At 33.2% G+C, this 15,648-nt stretch overlaps 1 protein-coding gene across 6 annotated transcripts in view; it reads right to left on the bottom strand.

Moving 5' to 3' along the window:
* MIA2 (MIA SH3 domain ER export factor 2) overlaps positions 1-15,648 on the bottom strand; it is a 134,592-nt gene that overhangs the window by 94,461 nt on the left and 24,483 nt on the right. For all 6 annotated transcript variants that reach the window (XM_051978057.1, XM_051978060.1, XM_051978058.1 and 3 more), the window contains exons 5-6: positions 15,301-15,387; positions 10,321-10,397 (exon numbers count right to left, since the gene is read on the bottom strand). In XM_051978057.1, coding sequence (XP_051834017.1) covers positions 10,321-10,397; positions 15,301-15,387 — 164 coding nt within the window. The remainder of the gene's footprint in view (positions 1-10,320; positions 10,398-15,300; positions 15,388-15,648) is intronic.

The raw sequence follows: 15,648 nt of genomic DNA, 5'->3' as shown, positions 1-15,648 counted from the left end.
AAGTACTGAGGAGGTATGGTTAGACAACAATTTATTTGTCTTAAAAAAAAAAAAAAAAGATATGGGGATTTTAGTAGACTATAAATCCAATATGGAAGAGCAATAAGATATAACAGCCAAAAAAAGAAAAATAAAAAGCTAACATTGAGCTACATTATTTCCAGGAATAAGAATAGTATAGTTTCTCTGTATTTTATCCTGATCAGACTACATATAGATAGCCATATTCAATTATAGGTATGACAATTGAAGAAAGAGTGATAAGAAAAGGACAACTATTGACTTTAGACCATATGAGGATGAGTTGAAACAACTGGATATGTTTCATCTGAAGAAAAGATTAAAAAAAAAAACATAACCGTTCTTCAATATCTGTTGTAGAGAAGAAAGGTTATTGTGTCTGACCTCATATGGCAAAACTAGGAACAGTGAATGGAAGAGGCAAATTTGGGCTTGATGTTGGGAAAAAAAATCTCTAATAATTGTTGTAGTTCAGTCAAGTAACTCTTTGTGACCCAATTAGGGTTCTCTTGGCAAAGATACTAAAATGGTCTTCCATTTCCTTCTCCAGATCATTTTATAACTGAGGAAATTGAGGCAACCAGGGTTAAGTGACTCACTGAGCTAATAAGTGTCTGAAGCAATATTTGATGTCAGGAAAAGAAATCATCCTGTCTTCAAGCCCAGCATACTATCTACTGTATAACCTAATAATTAGAACTGCCCAAATGTACAATGATTTGCTTTTGGGAGAGAATAGATTTGCCTTCATTGGAAGTGTTCAAGAACAGACTCAATAACCATTTGTCATTTATGCTATTTGGGGTATTCCTTTGGGTATGGATTAGACTGAGATTCATCCCTACTCTAACACCGTGTTCTGTGATTATGAAATTAAAATACTGATGAAGTTTCATCTCATACCATAAAAACTGGAAATAGTTAAAGATGAAGAAACTATGTGAAGACATGTTGACGTGAAGAAACTATGTTGACATGATGTTTTCTTTTCTTTTCTTTTCTTTTCTTTTTTTTAGCTAAAGCAATTGGAGTTAAGTGACTTGTCCAGGAAGTGCTAAATGTCTGAGGCCAGATGTGAACTCAAGTCTTCCTGACTTCAGGGCTGGTGCTCTCTATCCACTAGCTGCCCCAGTGCATTCTCGTTAAAGCTGTGAAGTGGTCCATTTTGGATTTCAATTTATAATCATGCAAGATGGGCTAAGCAGTCCATACTCCTTGACTCAGCATGTTGTGCCACAGTTCCCTTTTAATGTCCTGACCCAATTTCCCAATTGTGCTATTTAGTTACTCTGCCTCAGATTATAACCTTTCCTTCTTAATGTTTGATGAGATAAAGGTTTTATATCTAGGCTATAATCATTCCTTTTTAATCTTTGCCAGGATAATGGATAATGGATAGCCATTTTAGACATCATTAGAATATCAGTAACCTCTCTAGTACCTCCCTCCATTATGTCATCCTAGGTACCTCTCCCCACCAGGTACCTCTCCCACTATGTCATTGTTTTGTTATTCTATAAAAAATCTTGCTATCTAATACTCAGGCCTGGATTCTTTAAGATGATAGTCTTGTTCAGCCCTGGGACCAAACATGGGTCATGTGGTCCCAGAAAATCTCTCTATTTAATAAATTATTAAACTGTTCTCTAATCTCTGTCTTGCTCAGTTTCTCCAGCATTACATTTTGAAGCTCCCCAGTGAGATATCAGAAACTGAAAATGGGACTAGGGGTTAGAGACATTTCAAGTCTCCACTTTGGGCCTGGAAACAGTTGGGGATCTAGGTTTTCTTTTTCTTGAGAAAGGTTAATCCTTTGGATTCCTCCAGAGGCTCCAGGAAGAGAGCAGTTTACCAGCTGGGGCCACACCTGACAGTGGATAGTTTCGATTTGGACAGGGGAAGAGTAAGACACAATCTGATCTGGATTCTCAGAATAATAGAATGCTGATGGGCTGGTGGGCATTGAATTCTGAGAAGGTTATTATTCAAGACGTTGAACAATATCCTCTAGTTTGTGTCTCTTAGATCTATTTTTGTCTATCTGTCTGTCTGTGTTTTGGCTTTGGTTTTGATTAGTGTCAAACTGGACACAATTGACACTACCTAAGTGTCTCCCAAGACATATCTGGTTCTGTGTGCCATTTGGCACAACTCTGGGCATTCCAGAGTATAAATCTAGGTTTTTGTTTTTATTTTTAAGACACCATCTGGCCAAAAAACCAAACCAAAACAAAACAAAACAAAATGGCAGGCTCCATTTGGATTATAAGAGGGGAGGGCACACTGGAGCTGACTTTTTGACTGTGGACAGTCTAGGTGAGCTTTGTGTTCTGTGTGATTTGTTTGTCTGTGTGCCCCTGGTCTGTGTTAAATGTTTTGATTGCTGAAGATGGGCTGAGATGCTCAATCCTGGGAGGGGGTTGGGTGTGATGTGGCTTGCTTACAATCAAAGCTTGATCTAGGTCCCAGAAGCAAGTTAATATATCTGTAATTTGACCAAATCTAGAAACAAAAACAAATCTAACAAAGAAAAGTTAGAATAGTCTCTGAGATAGAAAGACTGGTCCACAAGGACTGCTGCAAGATGTGGCCTCTTATTAGTTATAAACCTTAAAAAAACTTGAATATCCATACACAATATCTAGTAATTGATAGATGACCAGACTAAATACTTATTTGCTCAGGTATTTAGGATATAATGATTAGAGATAACCAGACTGGAAACAGCAAGGTATGACATAATTGAATTGCATTAACAATTTCTTATTGACCATTGCTCTGATTATAGAAATCAGTTACAGGAGGAAGAAAATGCAGTGATTATTAACTACAAACTCAAGAAATTTTACCTCCAATAACAAATCCTAAACAGATATTTACTATAACCTTATATTTATACAAATCAGTTTGCTGCTTTTAGCCAAGAACCAGGTAGCTACAACTTGATAAAAACCGTCTGGAACAGTTTAGAGGGAGGGGGGAGGAGAGGATTCCATATGGCCGCCCTTCCCTGCACTCTACTTCCAAAGAGACAGGGCAGGGAGGGAAGTCGATTGCCTAAAAAAGAAAGGAGCAGGAGGGAGGAGAAGGAGGAGGAGGAAGAGGAGGAGGAGGAAGAGGAGTCTGAATTTTTTCTCTTTTTCTTAAAAGTAACCCATTGTAAAATTTGTGTTAAGTATTTGGTCATATTTTAACTTTAAAAAAGAAATTGTGTATATTTATAGTATTAAAATATATTAATATTATATTATACCATATTTATGTAATTTGTATACTACTATATTTATGCATTTCTGAGCTTCTAAATTTTTTTCTGTGATGTTTGCTGGCCTCTGGGTGTCATCTTTTGCAGCTTTTGCAAAACTTCCCTAAAATTCTCATCTAATTTCTTATGCCAGCTATATCAAAACTGTGATGGGAAAGTTGTAATGTGGAAGGGATAACTGTGGTATTGTGTATAATGAACAATAAGATGAACAGTTGGACTGTAAGTATATGTGGAAATATAGAATGTGTAACAAATTCTCTTCCTAGTGCTTTCCTTTATAGAGAGCAGAAACTGGACTCTCAGAGCACTTCATTTTGCATTTCTGCCCTATTCAGTTTTAGCATCAGGGAACAAGATGCCCCTCCCAAGATAGTTAGTGATTTTATAATCCACTATGCTGCTAGCTCAAGGTTTGATTGCTCCTATTTCCCTCAGTCTCCTTTCCCTGCTGTTTGGAAAGCTAGAAGATGCAATACCAAACTCCTACCAAACTCCCTTTATAAAGGGCAGAAACGAACACCTTGAAAGTCTCAATTTTAATGATAAATAAAACTTGGATATGGTTTAAAAGAAGTTGTGAGAAACTATCAACTAATCTGATCCAAGGTAAGAAAGAGGGAAACCAAATTGAAAATATCAAAAAGGAAAAAGGAAAATTCACAAAATATGAAGAAAATATATTAGAAAAATTTTACCCAATTATATAATAGAAAATTTTTACCCAATTATATATATATAATAGCAAAAAATGACAAATGAATTTTTAACAAATAGAAAATGTCCCGATTATAAGTAATAAAAAATAGTGTATTTAGAGTAGCCAATCTCATAAAAATAAATTGAACAAGCCATAAATTAACTTTCAAAATGTGTAGGGAAAATCTCAGAACCATATGCCTTACAGATGTAATGTGTAATCTGGTGCATATACAGACTCTATCAACTTGCTTGGTTGATGTTCCCTTTCCATACAGAGGAAGCTAAGGAGATAGCTGATGTTGTAGGGAAGAACATGCCCTGGAAGTATTGGTGAAAATAGCTTTAAATTAGTTCTTGCCATATCTTTGAAGCAAATATCACTTTGTAAAAGTTAATTAATATTAAGTGGTTACAGATAGAAGTCTGTGGAAACTGAGTATGGATCACAACATAGTATTTTCACTTTTTGTTGTTGTTTGCTTGCATTTTGTTTTCTTTCTCATTTTTTCCCTTTTTTTGATCTGATTTTTCTTGTGCAGCATGATAATTGTAAAAATATGTATAGAAGAATTGGACATGTTTAATATATATTGGTTTACTTGCCATCTGGGAAAAGTGGGGGGACAGGAGAGAAAAAAATTTTGGAGCACAAGATTTTGCAAGGGTAAATGTTGAAAATTATCTATGCATATGTTTTGAAAATAAAAAAACTTTAATAAAAAATAAAATAAAATATATTTAAAAGATATTAAGTGGTTAGATTTAACTGGGATATTGCTTATTGACCCCTAACTTTAGTAAAACACAGCAGGAGAGGACTTGAGCCAATAATAGGTCCTACAAATACTCCAGGAAATTCTGAAAGGACAGTATAACTGGCCTTGTCCTGGGTAAGAAGATAAGAGCATAAAATAAATAATGTGGTATTCGCATGGCACCTACATCCCTTTTTTCTTTCTCTAAGCTGGCTGATTTACCACAAACTGTACTCAGTCTGGTCTGAGTTGGATCAATTTCAGTCCCATGGCTACAACTTACTCAGAGGGTCCTAGGGCTTACACTAGTGTGGAGGAAATATACATTGACCCTCATGACTCTAGGTTCTGAGCCCCCACCTATATGCTTCCCATTTATACAAATCAACTACAATAAGATCACTAACTCTTAAAATTTACTAAACTAGAAGTCAAATGCAAAACTAATCTTATAATTTATTATATTATTATTATTATTAGATAAGAAATAGAAAGCAAAAGCATGAGTAATCAAAATATAATAGTCCCCTCATAAATCAGTCATATTCTTCTACATGCAGTATCCATTGGGAAAGGGAATAAATATGTATAGAACGTAGTAGTGATTGAAAGAAGTAGAGAAACGCACATGCCTGGAACAAATTACAACTCTGGACTTCAGGTCTAAATATCAATGGATATCAATGTATCATTGATTCTTCTTCTGAGGCTCTATGCTCACTATACTAGATGAAGCTGTTTCTCTTGACTCATTGAATAAACTCTAAGCCTGTTTTTCACTGAGCTACCTGGGTATGTTCCCTTATATAGGCACTGAAATAGCATGAAACTTCCACTGAAAAATAATTTCCATTCTGGTCTTACTCTTTATAGGCTTTAAGGAAGTTTCCCTTTTCAAAATACAGAGGGAAATAAAGGGTAGTGTAAGCAAGGCTTTGAGACATCACCCTTCTCTCAAGTTGTTGAATGTATTAGAGACAAGGCAGCCTTTCTTCCAGCTAGCTCTTCCCCTAAAGCAGAGGATTCTCCTTTTCTCCAATTACCTCTTTCCAACAGAAGAGCTTTCTGCCATTCCTATCAGTTCACTAAATCAATAGCAAAAAAAAAAAAAAAAAAAAAGTCAATTGGCTTTATAGAGACTCATTTTGTCTCAACCCCATAGGTTTCTTCTTTCTGCTTTTATAAGTAGCTTTTCTCATCAGCTTCTCTGACCTCTCTCCTATACCTAGATTCCTCAGTTTCTGACTTGTAATCTTCCCATCTCTGGTTCCTGACCTCAAGTCAGGGCTCTCATGTAGAGTGCCCCATTTCTAACAGGTTGAGAACCTTCAAATCCACACTTCAAGGACACAGGACATAAGTATTTCATATACAATAGTCTCACACTACCAAAACAGTTCTTTGATTCAGGACTTCCTAGTAATAACCTTCAGTTCTTTAAAATGTTTGCATTCAAATGAGGTTCTTGCAAATAATGATTGTGAATATCTCTACTATCAGTCAGTAACTTTCTTTCAGAGGAACTGCTTTCTTTCAAGTGCTTTTTAGAAATTTTAAATGGTAACTTTCCTCTAAAGTTTTCTCAATATACGCTATATTTCTCTTCAAGCTACTTGTCTCTTTGTTTCACACAACTGTTCCTTTCTTGACCCTTTCAGCAAATAATACATCCCCAGAATAAAGAGGAAGTACCTACATCTCAGTAGAGAAGTATCTTTGCCAAGAAAATTTCATGGTCATTAAGATCCAGGGACAGTCTCACACAACTGAATGACTGAAAAATAACCTGATATCTTCCTCATAGTAAACATTTACAATTCCTGAAAATCAGAAATCCAGATAGCAGAAGCTGCACAAACATTTTAACCATTAATATTTTAAATATTTTACATAATCAATATATTTAATATATGTATACATAGAGTTAAATACATTTTCATTCATGATAATCTTTCTATGTATTCCCAATTATATAGCCAAAAGTAATTATTCTTATTCATGCAAATACAAATAATTATATAGTTTATCAACAATCAAATTTATATCAGATACATAACAATTTTATATATGTTTCCAAAAATATAAACCACAAAAAAGCTTCAAATGGATATCTAACATAGATACATTTGCTTCATTTCAAGCAAAGGAAAAAAGGTGCTCAGGAGATACCATTCTCAATTCTGAATAGTTGAATTCTTGACCAAACAAATTAGAGATGATCATAAATCATAAAGTTGAAAAGTTTGTTCACAAACAATATCAGTAAAATTATAATTCAAAGGAGAAAGGCTACCTGGGGGTGAGGGTAGGGAAAAATTGTATTTTTCAAATTTCTGCACCAAATTTCTCTGATAAAGAAATGTTACCAAAAATATAGAGGAAATAGATTCAAATATAGCAAAGAATAAATGTCATTCCCCATTAAATAAATAATAAAAGGATATTAATAAGCAGTTTTCAGAAAATATATAGGTTATCAATAATCATATAAAAATATTCTAAATCAGCAATAATAAAAGTGTCCAAAAAACCCATAATTTTTACAACGCTAAGGGACAGGAATCACATTAGTGCACTGTTGAAGGAAATATAAATTAGACCAATCACTCTAGAAAGTAATATGGAATTCAAAAAAGTCACTAAACTGAGACTTTTAACCAGTAAGACAGTCATTACTAAATTTATACCCCAAAGGTTGAAGAAAGAGGGAAGGGATCTACTTGTACAAAAATGTTCATAGTAATACTTTCTGTTGTAGCAAATAATTAGGGAACAGATGAACAGATAAGCAATGTGTCATGAAAAATTTCACTTCAGGATGAGACAGATTTTCAGAAATAGTCTGTTTGATTTAGCTTTGCTTTACAATACTAATTTGTTACAAGACATTTCTACTTGAGAAGCAAAATATTTGTAAGAGGAAACATTAATATTTAAAGATAGAAATGACCACAAAAAGGAAAAGAAAGAATAATAAGGGCAATTATACCTCCCCAAAAGCAGGAGGAACATTAGAAAAAGACTATATTCTTATAAAAAGACTATATTCTTAATAAGCAGGCAATTTTATTAGTCATGTTAAATTTAATGCCCTCTCTCAGTCCCATGGATTCATGGGATATACTTTAGGGGAAAAACTATTCATAAAGGTAGGAGTCAACCCCACTCAAATCCAGCACAGAAGTCATGGAATCCTCAATTGAATCACCCAATCATCCCCACTACAGTTGATGAAATTAACAAATGTTATGCCCTGATAACTTTATCAAGTAATAACATCCTTTATGTTATAGAATTAGTCAACTGAAGATACAAAATAGATGTGAATAATTCCTGGACACTTCTATCAGAACAATCAAAGAAAGACAAACTAGGAGTAGAAAAAAATCCTTAATTTGTGGGAATAAAACATTTAGACCTAATAGATGAAATGAGACAAATTGATACAAGTATACTGGTATTAGTTGAAGAAAAATAACTAGACGGCCAGACTCATGATACAGTAGTTGCAGACAAGCTCTAGAGAGAGAATTATGCTTCTCATAATTAAAAATAAGAATATCTCATGGTATCTGGATTAAGAATTAAGAACAGTCAGCCTCGGGATTACTACAAGGTCATTAATTCTGTCCTGTAGAGGTAGTCCTGCAGGTAACTACCTCTACTAGAAGGGAATAAAGAACTTCCACCTAACCAAATATTGTGAATTACACTTTTGCTATGCATGGCCTCTAAATCTGAGTTCAATCTTTCATGGCCTCTGTATATAATATATAAACTCGGTAATATGTCCCATATTTTTGAGGGAAATGCTGTTATGCTTTGGTCTTTGCCACACCTTTTCAGTAAGTAAAAACTAATTGATGGTCATTCATATTGGGGAGACATCAATTGGTTAAATTATATTGGGGAACACATTAGATATGGGTTTATGAAGAATAATATTAAAAAGTCACCCCATTCTCTGAGGGTTACTCCTAGATTCCTGAGAGAAGAAATAGTATCCAACTTGACAGTGTGCAAATGGAAATTGGTAGAGTGAACCCAGAATCTGTGCCACACAAAGCAATAATTGATCAAAGTTTCATGTTCAATCTTGTTTCTATGTTCTTCCTTGTATAATGAAATGTTGGAGTTTCTTGGTGCTTAAATTCATAATAAAAAAGATAATATAAGTTAAAAACTCTATACATTAGATTAGGGGAATATACTTTTGATGGCCTTGGTAAATTTCGGAGGAAGTCTATTGTATGCCCAAAGAAAATGTATTAACTTAATTTTTTCATTTAAAAGTTTGAATAAATTTGAACATCTTTAAAAAGGAAGAAAAGCTACAAAAAAGAAACAAGAATTCAGAAAATAGATTTTATGATTAGTGTAAAAAGCAAATTAGCTTTAATCAGCCTTTCAGGCATTATTGTAGGATGAATTATTAGACCTAAAGAGGTAATTAAGTCCCTCATAAGGAAACACCTTATTCCAACATAGGTCCTATATTAGGTCAATATCTTCTCCACAATTTATAGTCTTAGGGAATTGCTCAGAGCATTGGAAGGCTAAATGATTTGCACAAGGTCTTCCTACCTTTGATTCTGTCTCTCTATATTATGCTACTTTTCTTGAGAGTACCACTGTACAATAAAATAATTGCTATTCTTACCGATAATTCTGGGTAATAAAAATTATATATTTATAGGACATCCTTCTTAAAAATGGAGAGTATACAATATATTTTCAAGTTTCTTATTTTAAAAGTTTTGTTGCTTGAAAGAAATAAATATTTCATTTCTTTCGATATCTCATTCTCTGAAAATTCTAGGAGAATTCACTGACAGTTGACCATCTTTTGTTAATCTGAAAGTGCTTTAATAAGTAATTTTCATTTTTCCAAAGCCAAAAATGTATTTTAAATGACTGATTTTGAAACCCACAAATTAAAGGTTAAGGGTATGGGATTTCATTCTTTTTCCAAAATGTTTTGCCAAAAATGAATTTAAAATTATTCATCTTAAACTTATATGTAAAATAGCCTAAAAGTAGCTAAAAAGTTTGCTAATTCATATGTTCTTTTGATTATCTCTTTGAGAACAGGACAGGTCACATTTAGGGGAGAGGGGTGAAGGGAAGGAAGGGAAAAGTTGGAACAGAAGTGATTGCAAGGTACAATGTTGAAAAATTACCCATGCATATGTTCTTTCAATAAAAAGCTATAATAAAAAAAGAGAGAGAGAGAGAAAATAGGGCAGGCCAGATAAACAAAAGAAATACAAAAAATGATTGAAATTTAACATCAGCTTGGTTAAAATTTGGATAATTGCTTTTGTATCTGACCATTACACCACACAATCTTTGAGGAAAGAAAACTCATTTACATATTGATAACAATGTTCATTCCATATTTTGCATTCCTGCCAGGCTAACTCATTTATTTTTATTTTATTTTCATTGCAAAAAGATACCCATGTTCAGTTCAACAACTCATAATGAAATTTTTTTTAAAGTGTTTAACATAAAACATGCAATTAGAAATCACAGTGAGAAATTTTCTTTAGTGATATAGATATGAAAAAATTTTACCTTTTTTGCAGAAATCAGGTCAGATATTTTAATTTGAAGAAAATATTCAAGTATCTGAGACGCATGTGCATCTTCTGCTAATTATTAGAAAAGAAAAGATGTTTACATTTCAAATTATATGGCTCATGGATCTGGGTTTTTGTTTGTTTTTTGCTGAGGCAATTGGGGTTAAGTGACTTGCCCAGGGTCACACAGTTGAGATCAGATTTGAACTTAAATTCAACTGACTTCAGGGCTGGTGCTCTATCCATTGTGCCACCTAGTTGCCCCTTTTGGATGTTTTTCTTCTCTAGTTGTCTCATAGAGTAGAGAATGATTCTTACTGTTTAGGGAATGTTGTTTTTTAAAGGGATGAGCTATCAGATGAAAGCTACATGTTTTAAACAAATTTTTCCCAAGAATATGGATTTTTGACTTAAACAGATGCAGGAAACATTGATTTCATTTTTCATTATTAGTTATGGTGTAGAAATGATTCAATTTTGTGATGCTCTCCTTATTAAATCTTGTAGTTAACTTAATTCTAATGATTATATCTATAAATAGATAAGCAGAATTATATTCATTTTTTGTTTCTGTCATCATTATCATTTTACCTATCCAGTTATTTGTTTTTATTTTCCCATTTTGTGCCTCTCTAATCATTGGGCCACTTCACAAAAAATTTTTAAGAAAAAAGAAACTCTTGTAAGTCAACCTCCATCTATCTCAGTTTTCTCATCTGTAAAATGGGGATAAATAATAGCACCTTTTACTGTTATTGCAATAATAAAATGAGATATTTATAAATCATTTTCAAACCTTAAAACACTATATAAATGCTATTATGTTTATTATTATTATAAGTTTTTAGAGAATGAGGCAGTTGGGGTTAAGTGATTTGCCTACTCCGTCGTTTAGCTGCCCCTATTATTAGTTACAGAGGTTGTATCTTCCACTACCTCTTCATACCTTTTTCTACTTGGGAAAAATTATAATTTCCATTAGTCCTCTTGCTAATAAGGGTCTACACCAAAAATAGAACATGTCTATTTTATTTAGGACTGGCCTAGTTAAATTCCAAATGACTCATCTCTAGTAGATGAGTGATGGTAACAGGAAAGGAGAAAAATGCAAAATAGTTCAGTGTATTCTTCTGGTATGACAGCAGCAGAGTGGAAGAAAGGAATCTGAGAATGCTAAAAATTTAATAAATCCATAAATCATAACTTATCTATTACAATTCTAAATGTGACATTTTTGTCTAATGACCAAAGAGTAGAAATACTATTGAAGGAACTATGTTGTATTGATCTTGACATTCTTGCTATATATAAACCAAAAGCCAAAGGAAAATTGTAGCTAAATGTGAAGGTGATTTAAAAGTCTTCCTTGGAGAGGCAAATTAAGTTCAAGGAGATGGTTTTTAATCATGTGTCCAAAGGCAACAAGACAAAAATTCATGGGTTATTCTATATTGTAGTACTTATATAAGCATTTGCAAAAGAGACCATCCCCAAAATGATTAAAACTTATATAGCAACAATTGTTGCAGAGCATAAGGAGGTAAAATAAATTCTCCCTTCTCACAAGCTTCTAGGAATTAATAAGATTGCTTCATGGGAAAGGTGGAGGGAAACAACTGACTTTCCCATGCATATACTGTATTGATCTCATTAGTACCTGGAAGCTTATGAGAACAGCTACATAAAACTCAAAAAAAGCATATGAATTAATCAACATATGGTTTGAACACTCAATGATAATAGTGTAAAGATAAGGATATTGAAAAAATGTATTTCAGGAATGAGAAACAAGAGAGACAAGAGGCCAATGCATAAGCATCACACCTGAAGTTAATGAATATTTTTTCCCAGAAAAGATCATGGATGTGATGAGTACTAAATATTGTTAACAAAAATGAGATTGATTGGGGTCAGCTAGATGGCCAAGTGGATAGAGTACTAACTAGCCCTGAAGTTAGGAGGACCTGAATTCAACCTAACCTTCCTAAATGTGTTACCCTAGGCAAGTCACTTAACCCCAATTACCTCAGCAAAAAAAAGAAAAGAAAAAAAATGAGATTGATTGTATTTCATTCCTAAATCAGCTGTCTATGTATTGCTACATTGCCAATTTGTTAGAGAAAGGATTATGGTAGCTATGAGCAAGCTATAATGCATTACAAAAGTGGAACTGAATAGAAATACCCTAAAGATGTGATCAGAGAACTATATGATTGAGAACAAATTATTAACCAGTTATACAGCAAGAGAGAAATTATCCTCATACTTCACTGGTGTTCACACAATGTCAAGAGATTGGAAGGAAAGGCTTCCAGTACCCAGTACATGAGGAGAACCCATGTGGTGTGTTTAAAGGATGTGGATAAGAATTGGTTTGCCTACTGTACTGTCACTGGAGATATTCTTATGGATGAAATCACAGGTTCATTAGATACTAAAAAACTACTTAACATGTCATTTAATCATTTCCTAAGTGACTGATATATTATTTGTGTTCCTCAATGCTCCTATAAGGCAGTGTAACATAAGAAATAGAAAGATAGACTTTAGGTCAAAAAGATGTGGCTAGACTTCATCTCTGACATTATCTACTGATCTTGGGCAAGTCACATTGTATTCTTTATTCATTTAAAATACTGCTCTCATATGTATATGTTTATATATTTATTTATTTATGATGGTAGAAGTCCCTGAATACCTTGACATCTAAATATAGAAAGATAAAACAATCATTATTTAGAGCCACCACCACCCCTCCTTTTTTTAAAGCTTAAAAAAAAATTTAAATTATGGGCAGGTAGGTGGTGCAGTAGATAGTGTGCCAGGGCCTGGAGTCAGAAGACTCATTCTCCTGAGTTAAAATCTGGCCTCAGATACTTTGTGAATCTGGGTAAGTCACTCAAGCCAGTTTGCCTTAGTTTCTTCATCTATAAAATAAGCTGGAGAAGGAAATGGCAAGCCATTCCCATATCTTTGCCAAGAAAATCCCAAATGGGGTCACGACTGAAATAACTAAACAGCGATTTAAATTAGTATTGCTTTCAGTTTCTCTCTCAAATACCAAAGGTTCAAATAAATTATATCATAGAATTTAACTTCTGCTTGAATTTCTTATAATCTCACATATTCAAGAAAATGCTTAATTTTTGAAATTCCTTTTTCTGTAAAACTATAATGTTTTATACTGTTATTTACTTTTGGAAATCTTGACCATCAAGAATGTTTTCAGTGATTCAAAATATAACCAGTTCTTTATTTCTTTAAAAGAAATTGTTCCCATAAAGACTATAAAGGATTAACAAAGGGAATTATAATCCACATATATGAAGAATTATGTGGAGGGAAGTTTTTGGTGGAGTAGGAGGTGGGGGATATTGAATCAGTGTCTAGTAGGGAGCCTCCCACTACAAATAAAGGTCAACATCTGCTCTGTAACTTACAACGTTAGAAAGTTGCCTGGGAAATGAAATTTTAAGTGGTTTTGCCCAGGGTCATATAGTCAACTTGAATCCCAGGCTTCTTGACTCAAGAGTTTGATTCTCTATCCACTACTTTAAAAAGCTTCTCTGAGTGAAAAATATTATTTATTTAGAATGTAACCTTTTATTTAAGGAATTGTTTTACTTAGAAAAAGTTTTTCAAATGCATTTCTTGCTGGCAGACTTTGGCTATTTAATTCATTAGTATTCTTCCCACTATTTTCACTGTTATCAACTTGTATTCAATATCCGATTTTCTGAACTAAATATCATACTTATGAGACTCTTGATCAATTTAAGGATTGTTATCCTATTGTCTACCAAAAGAAAATTTATTTTATTCTTGATGATTATTAACTATGTGCAATTTAGCTTCATTAGCACCTGTAATCAGGAGAAAAAGTATCTTCTAAGAATTATGTGAAACATACTTTCTCAGAAAAAAAAATTGAGTATTATAGGATCATAAGTGGCAAATGGAAAGGGACCTTAGAGGCCATCTACTCCAATCTTCTCATTTTACAGTTAAGAAAATTGAGGGCCACAGAGATTAAGTGATTTACCCAATATCATATAACAAGTGACAGGTTTCAACTGTAATTCACTGTTCCTCTTTCGGGTTTTCTATTAACATTATTAAATTGTTATTTGATATTTAGACTATATTGGATTACTTGCTGTCTGGGGGAGGGAGGGAGAAAACTACAGAACACAAGATTTTTCAAGGGTGAATATTGAAAACTGTCTTTGCATGTATTTTGGAAAATAAAAGGCTATTATTAATTATATTTTAACATATTTAACATGTATTGGTCAACCTGCCATCTGGGGGAGGGAATGGGAAGGAGGGGAAAAATTGGAACAAAAGGTTTGGCAACTGTCAATGCTGTAAAATTACCCATACATATAACTTGTAAATAAAAAGCTATAATTATTTTTAAAAGCTATTATTAAAAATTGTTATTTGAATTCATTATTTAATATATTAATGTACTTGGAGTTTGAAACTATAAGTGATTTTAAAATGCCATCTATATAAGAAGTGTCATTTCAATATTCTGAATACCTGCAGACTTTCCAATCCAAGAGAGGAAGGCATTCTCTTTTTCATACCTAATTTCTTTATTAGAACAAGAACCTCTAAAAATCTGAATAGTTGTTCTAGATCAACTAATGATAATAATAATTAGCATTTGCATAGTGCTTTACAAATATTATCTCCTTTGATCCTCACAACAACAATAGGGAGGTTAATGATATTATTATCTTCATATTATAGTACTGAAGGAAAGGGAGGCAGACAGATTAAATTACTTTCTAGAGGCATACTTCTAGGAAGTGTTGGAGACAAGCTTTAAACTCAGGTATTCCTTACTCCAAACACAGAACTGCCTGCACATTTTCTATTCCTGATTTTGAAAATGTGTCCTGATAAACTTAGTGAATGTGAATAGCATCATTAGTTCTAGTGTGAGAAGATATATCTGTTTTATTACCTTTAGCACTGTTTCTCTTATGAGTGGAAAATATAGATTTTTCTTCTTGTTGCCACTGGGATTCTTTTTTATATTTCATTTTAGAGTCTGAAAATGAAAAAGCAAAGATTTTTTTTGTTACTTATTAGGGATTGAGGTAAATCTATATTAGTCCTCTCTAGATCAAATTTATTAGCCAGGTAATTGAGCTTTTGCTTCTGACAGTTTCTTTGTTCTCTTGACTCATATTCATATTGGGAACCATCAGGAAAATAGAAATGAAGCATAGGAGACACTCCCTCACCCCCACTTAGCTCCTATCAGTTTCCAGTTCTGGAAGCAAAATCAAATTAATGCAGAGATTGCTAC

The sequence above is a fragment of the Antechinus flavipes genome, chromosome 2 (genome assembly GCF_016432865.1).
Source record: "Antechinus flavipes isolate AdamAnt ecotype Samford, QLD, Australia chromosome 2, AdamAnt_v2, whole genome shotgun sequence".
Taxonomy (NCBI): domain Eukaryota; kingdom Metazoa; phylum Chordata; class Mammalia; order Dasyuromorphia; family Dasyuridae; genus Antechinus; species Antechinus flavipes.
This window is presented reverse-complemented; position numbering and strand designations above follow the sequence as displayed.